Below are 6917 nucleotides of genomic sequence, written 5' to 3'. Positions count from 1 at the left end.
GCTCTTCAGTGGAAGAGGAGTTTTCTCTGGCTTCAATCACACAGGTGCAGGACACAGCGTTGCCAGCAATGCAGTACTACTGGGAATCCATGGCAACGCTGTTGCTATGGAGACTTTGAGAGCTATAGTAAAAAAAAAACATCCAGTCGATATACCACAGGAGGTTGGTGGCGCCTTAATTGGGGAGGACGGGCTCGTGGTAATGGCTGGAGTGCAATAAGTGGAAGGATATCAAATCAAACCCATGTGTTTGTCATTCCATTCGCTCTGTTCCAGCCATTATAATGAGCCGTCCTCCACTCAGCAGCCTCCACTGCAACATACTGTACATACACTCTGAGTCGACCTGTGGAATTTCACTTGAATGAAAGACAGTATACAGAGCCTTTGTATTAGACAGAACGGTGCCCTTTATGTTCAGTGTATTGACGTGTCAGAGCTAGACATTCTTTGGGAGGTAGTTCAAGGTAAGAGGTGGGAGCTAGGACTTTAAAAGTTGTATTTATTATTCAAACAAAAAAGATTAATCTCACTCTGAAAATGATTCATAAACTATATACTTTTTCTTGTTTCCATGAAATATGTAACTATTTCCTCTTCTTGAGCAAAAAGTAAACAAGCAAGTGTGCTGATGCCTACAGTTTCAATTACAGCGCAGATTAGAACTATGTTATGTCTTATGTTGTTATCAATAACCAGGCAATTAATTTAAATTGGGAAAATAATTGCACAGAAGGGGGCAATCTTTCTCTTTTTAGACTTGGTTGAGTTGAACCGTCCCACAGAAAATAACTGTCTGCTTAATTGATTCCACATTGACAGCGTACATTACTAGGCAACATTCCAATATGTTTTTTTAGAACAATTTTGATGAGACTTTGTGTAGTATTGTACCTCTTCCTGCCCAACCAGTTCAGTTTTCAAATCTAGAACTGTTTAGTAAATTCCTCTCCTAACATACATTAACCCTGAAAATATGCATTAGCCTATTCACACTGAGTATACCAAATGTTAGGAAGACTTTCGTAATGTTGTGTTGCACCTCTCTGGCCCTCATAATTTGTCGGGGCATGGGCTCTACAAGGTGTCGAAAGCGTTCCACGAGGATGCTGGCCCATGTTGACTCCAATGCTTCTTACAGTTGTGTCAAGTTGGCTAGATGGCCTTTGGATGGTGAACCATTCTTGATACACGGGAAACTGTTGGGTGTGAAAAACCCAGCAGCGTTGCAGTTCTTGACACATTCAAACTGGTGGACCTGGCACCTACACCATACCCTGTTCAAAGGCACTTAAATAGTTTGTTTTGCCCGTTCACCCTCTGAATGGCACACATACACAATCCATGCTCAATTGTCTCAAGGCTTAAGAATCCTTCTTTAACCAGTCTTTTCCCCTTCATCTACACTGATTGAAGTGGATTTAACAAGTTACATCAATAAGGGATCATAGATATCACCTGGTCAGTCTATATCATGGAAAGAGCAGGTGTTCCTAATGTTTTGTACACTCAGTGTATAATGTGTATAATCCATGAGTACTCAAACCCCGGTCCAGCGACTGTCAAGTCAACACCGTAACAAAAACGAGAGGTTGGAACCCCTTGATGAAGTCGCTAGGTGTTGGGTTAAGGTTGCTACATCACCCCCTTCCTTCGGGAGAGAGAAAATGTCCTTCACATGTACACACCTATTCCATGGCCTCATGGGTGCCATCCCACTTATGACACCAATGTATCAAATCCGGGGGGTAGACTTAAACCCTGGTCGAGCGACTGTCAAGCCAACACCTTAACCGTTACGCCCAGAGGTCTGAACCTCTTGACTTGGTTGCTAGGTGTTGGCTTAAGGTCTGAACAATATTAAGGACAAAAAAAGGAAAGGGGGATACCTAGTCAGTTGCACAACTGAATGCATTATATTAGTTATAGTAAATGTATAAATGAGCTCATAGTTTCTCATGGTGTCTAATGCAGTTCCATGAGCACACTTGTTTAGTATGAATTCAGTCATGCATTCAGTCAGGCATTCAGTAATGTATTCAGTCATTTATTAAGTAATGTATAAAAACAGAGCCCCTAGTCATCATTTTGTAATTTTCATATTTGTAACGTTCCAGTATTACAAAAAATAAGTATACCTAGGAATGTTTTTGGGAATGAATATGTGTGTGGGATATATGAGCTCTAGTGTGAATCATAAATCTAATAATCTATTTATGAATTGCTGTAGGCAAGCCAGGTTCGGAAAGGCAAAGCTCGGCCTGCACGTCCCGCCATTTCCCTCTTTCAGCCAGGTAAACCTGACGTCACATCACCACAGAATCTTAGGTTGTCCTGTGGGTTTTCCCATCAGCTCCTAAAGTACGGCTGCCCGAGCTAACAAGGAAGTCCCTCCTTCACTTACAACGCATTGGTTACAACCCAAAGGGTACGGGACACATTGTATTCTCATTGGTTTATTTGGTTGTCAATTTAGCAGCTCTAGTTGGTTTGCGTCAGGTGAAAGTCGTACGGTACTCAGCGGAGAAAAAGTTGTTTCGTTTAGAAATGAAACGTTTGTCAACATCTTCAATTATAAATGTTGAATAATAAGATTTACAACTTCAACATCACCAGGTAAACAGCAGCAATGAAGAGTCTCAAGTACCGACTGAAAAAGCATGAAGTTACGCTCACAGTAAGTTGAATCAGAACTTTTTGTGAATTACACTTTCATTTTTAGTAAAGTACAGTGTAGCCTGATATATCGGATTCAAATGATATCAACCAAGTTTTCCCGTTAAAAAGTTTCGAGCTTCCCAAACAAAAGCCTACCAACCCAAGCTAATCGGGGTTTGGCCACATCAAGCCCGTTTGTCATAATCATGTTGTTATTAATCATTGTCTTATTGACAAATGCTTAAAACAAAAGTTGCCAATTGAAGCATGCTCGTTTATCCAACTGTTCGTGGGCAGGGGAGTGGGGATTTGAGAAAGGATGTTGGAACATACACCCACGACACGAGCGCCCGATAGCGCCAACTGTTCTCCCTATGGAGGGCATCGTGTCGTGTGTAAATCTGTGCAACAAAGTTCGCCTTGTTTAGAAGCTCTATCAGTCGGCCCTTCAGAGCCATTGAGCCTCAGCAAAATCGATCAATGTCCTCTAACCGCATGTATTGTTTTATTGCGTCATATTTTGTCGTTGTATTGTAGACGCCTATTATAGACAGGCAAGTTGAGACAACTGCAAGATGCAGATGGCACCGACTGTAGAGTGCGAGAACCTTTCACAGGCAACATGACAATATCTGTCAGGGGACTGTCGTGCCTTTACATGTTCTGGGGCTACACAATTCCACACGGGTTTATGTCATATCTGCCTATGGGTACACTCTAAAATACACTCTAAAATGTATGTATGTGCTATTTCTCTCTCTCTCTCTCTCTCTCTCTCTCTCTCTCTCTCTCTCTCTCTCTCTCTCTCTCTCTCTCTCTCTCTCTCTCTCTCTCTCTCTCTCTCTCTCTCTCTCTATATATATATATATATATATATATATATATATATATATATATATATACAAACCAGTGCTATATAGTAGCCTAATGTTGACTCTATACCTATAATATTTAGTTGTTGTTGTTGTACAGGTTAGGCCAGTAGGCCCACTATTTATGTCTGGAAGTGACCTGTATGTTACATGAGTGAAGTATCCCTTAGGCTATAACTGCTATATCCTATACAGCCTGCAGGGTAGTAGTATTAGGATTCTACTCAGTTCAGCAAGAGTTGTGTGGATGTTTGGCAGCGACAGCCCCATCTCCCCACAGTAGGCTAATTAACATGAGAAAGGCACAAAGCCAAGAGCTGTTTATTGTCCAAGTTTTTGGCCCAGTCCCGAGAAAAGGAATTCAGGATTTCCATTCAATTTAAATCACAGTGGACCAGTCTCACACGTATGCAGAGACGAGAAACGCACAGGTCATGGTGATGAGCTGCAGGCCAACGTTTAGCCTAGTAAAAAACTAAAATAATGAACATAACTTGAGAAAAGCATAAATTTTCCCTGTGGGAGATAGAGGTGCACACTGATTTAAAAGGCAGCAGGTATCATGTCTAGAAAACAGGATTCCTGGTATTCTTATTTTGAAACCTCCAGACCTGTAACAGACGCTATTGGATATAAAGAACCTTCAAATAGCGTAGACGGCCACCCATCGTTTCTAGAAAACACGATTAACATTTGACTGATCATTTTATGTTGGCCATGTTGCATACCGTTGTGCTTGCAGGGGCTAAAGTGACCTAGAATTGAGATGGGGGGGGGGGGGGGGGGGGGGGGGGGGATAGTAGCACGTTGCAGGATGAACCTGTGCATATGCCTGGAATTACAAAATGTGCCCCAAGAAATTGTCTGTAAAGAGATAAGTATTTACACATTACAGATCACCGTTATCTGTCCAACTCCAAGGCCCAGGGCGGCAGGGTAGCCTAGTGGTTAGTGTTGGACTAGTAACCGCAAGGTTGCAAGTTCGAATCCCTGAGCTGACAAGGTAAAAATCTGTTGTTCTGCCCCTGAACAAGGCAGTTAACCCACTGTTCCTAGGCCGTCATTTTAAAATAAGAATTTTTTCTTAACTGACTTAAGAAATACTTCTAGACTCCTCATGTTCACATTTACATTTTGGTCATTTAGCAGATGCTCTTATCCAGAGCGACTTACAGTAGTGAATGCATACATTTCATTTCATGCATTTTTTTTTTGTATTTGCCCCCCGTGGGAATCGAACCCACAACCCTGGCGTTGCACACACCATGCTGGCGTTGCAAACACCATGCTCTACCAACTGAGCCACAGGGAAGCTGACCTGTTGACCTGAGCTTCCTGATTGATTCATTTGATACCATAGTTACCCTTAATCAATCCTTTTAGACCTACACACGTTCATGGGGGCAGGAGGTCCATTTGGAATTGATTGATATTTATGATGTCATACAGAAAAGATACCAAAAGAAAATTGGTTTTGAACTCTATGCTTGTAAGTATGCATTTATTTCACTGTAAGGTTGTATTCGGCGCACGTGACAAATAAACTTTGATTTGTCTGTGTGAAACATGAGGTGATACTGCCTGTAACCTACAAAATGGACTAGCATGTCCCTACTGAACTGACAGCATTAGTCTTGTGAGCCAGCTTCTCTATGGGTGTAACAGGGAACTCTCCCCACACCCGCATCATATTGCACTGTTATTATGAGAAGTACAGTTGTTGTAACTGACTACAGAACACAAAAAGAAGCACGGCCCACAGCCCAGCAGAGCCTACACACTAATACAGTTGTGTTGTAATGGCTGCTTACTCCAAAACCCATGAGGATGATTGTGCTGAAACAGTGAAATGTTTCAAGTGGTCTAACAGCTGTGTGAGTGAGTCAGCATGAGCCCTTTTGGAACGGGAACAATAGCTCAATCTAATCCAGAACAATGTATTTTTCTACACATTCCTTTGTTTTTTCTGTCTTCCGAATAAGATCCTGGGGATTAGTTTCAGGTCTGTAGGGCAAAGGTAGCCAATAGCCGTAAGCTCTTTTTTACACTCCATTTGACAGAAATGATCTTGTATGTAGAGAGATTGCTCCTGAGTGCTGGGCTATACTTTCTGTTGAGGCTGCCAGACTTATTTGCCTCTTACTGTCAACGATCTGCACTCAAATACCCCCCCCCTCCCCTACTAGCTGTTTATTATCTATGCATAGTCACTTTACAAATGACCTCAACTAACCTGTACCCCTGCACGTTATCTCAGTACCAGTACCCCATGTATGTAGCCTCTATTTCTTGAACTGCATTGTTGTTTAAGTGCTTGTAAGTGAGCATTTCACAGTACACCTTTTGTATTCAGAGCATGTGCCATTTTATTTTCAACACTTCTCCTGACACTGGACTGAAAACAGGCCCTAGTTCTGCATTGAGAATACTCTACCACATCTGGCTGTATATTTACATTATTATAATCTTATTTTTTCATCTTTATTTAACTGGGCAAGTCAGTTAAGAACAAATTCTTATTTACAATGATGGCCTACACCGACCAAACCCGAACGACACTGGGCCGATTGTGTGCTGCCCTATGGGACTCCCAATCACGGCCAGTTGTGATACAGCCTGGATTCGAACCAGGGTGTCTGTAGTGACGCCTGAGATGCAGTGCCTTAGACCACTGTGCCACTCAGGAGCCATCCACATTCCACACCTTGCCCTTTTGAGTTTGAGGTAGTAAGCTGAGGTAGTAAGCTGAGGTAGTAAGCTGAGGTAGTAAGCTGAGGTAGTAAGCTGAGGTAGGTCGCTGTTTCTCTTCAGGCTCAGAAAGCATTTGAAGTGACTTTATTTTACTTAACATTTTCGCCTCTGGTAAAGTTTGACACTTTTTATTTTTAGAAAGTTTTGACAGTCCATCCCTCCGAGGCCTTTTAGCAACATTGTTTCTCTTGAATGAGAACAAGTTGTTTGCTCGTTTCGATTCACTCCTATTGATTTGTGCTTTGTGAATGTTTTGCTGCCTGATTCTTTTCCACTGCGTTTGGGTCTGTCAGATCTAATCAACGCATACAGATGTGGAGCCCTGGCATATTAGTTTGTTCACAGCTCTTCACAAATCACAGAGAATAACTGGGACAGGTCTGAGGTTCTGAAAGTTTGCCAGACAGCTGTTGGTGTTCTGTTCTTTCGGTTGAGTGAGGTGAAATGGAGGGTGCGTTCAATACCACACCTTAGACATGCTGGCGTTTAATCATTAGGAGCAGGTCTAAAACTATCTTTGGCACTGACCCCACAAGTAACCTTCAATGTCAAATTGCCCGCAAAATCTTCCCCCTGCTGCGGTAAATTGGCAGGGGTATATGGGGGTAACAGTGTAACAGAAGGAAGAACAGTATT

General features: G+C 42.2%; 1 protein-coding gene across 2 annotated transcripts in view; it reads left to right on the top strand.

Moving 5' to 3' along the window:
* Positions 1 to 2431: 2431 nt before the first annotated feature.
* The window catches only part of LOC106587861 (uveal autoantigen with coiled-coil domains and ankyrin repeats protein-like), a 66988-nt gene continuing 62502 nt past the window's right edge, over positions 2432 to 6917 (top strand). For both annotated transcript variants that reach the window (XM_045689577.2, XM_045689576.2), the window contains exon 1: positions 2432 to 2677. In XM_045689577.2, coding sequence (XP_045545533.1) covers positions 2630 to 2677 — 48 coding nt within the window. In that variant the 5' untranslated portion in view covers positions 2432 to 2629. The remainder of the gene's footprint in view (positions 2678 to 6917) is intronic.

The sequence above is a fragment of the Salmo salar genome, chromosome 11, assembly GCF_965601325.2.
Source record: "Salmo salar chromosome 11, fSalSal1, whole genome shotgun sequence".
NCBI lineage: Eukaryota > Metazoa > Chordata > Actinopteri > Salmoniformes > Salmonidae > Salmo > Salmo salar.
Note: the sequence above shows the minus strand (reverse complement) of the source record. Positions and strands in the feature narration are given on the sequence as shown.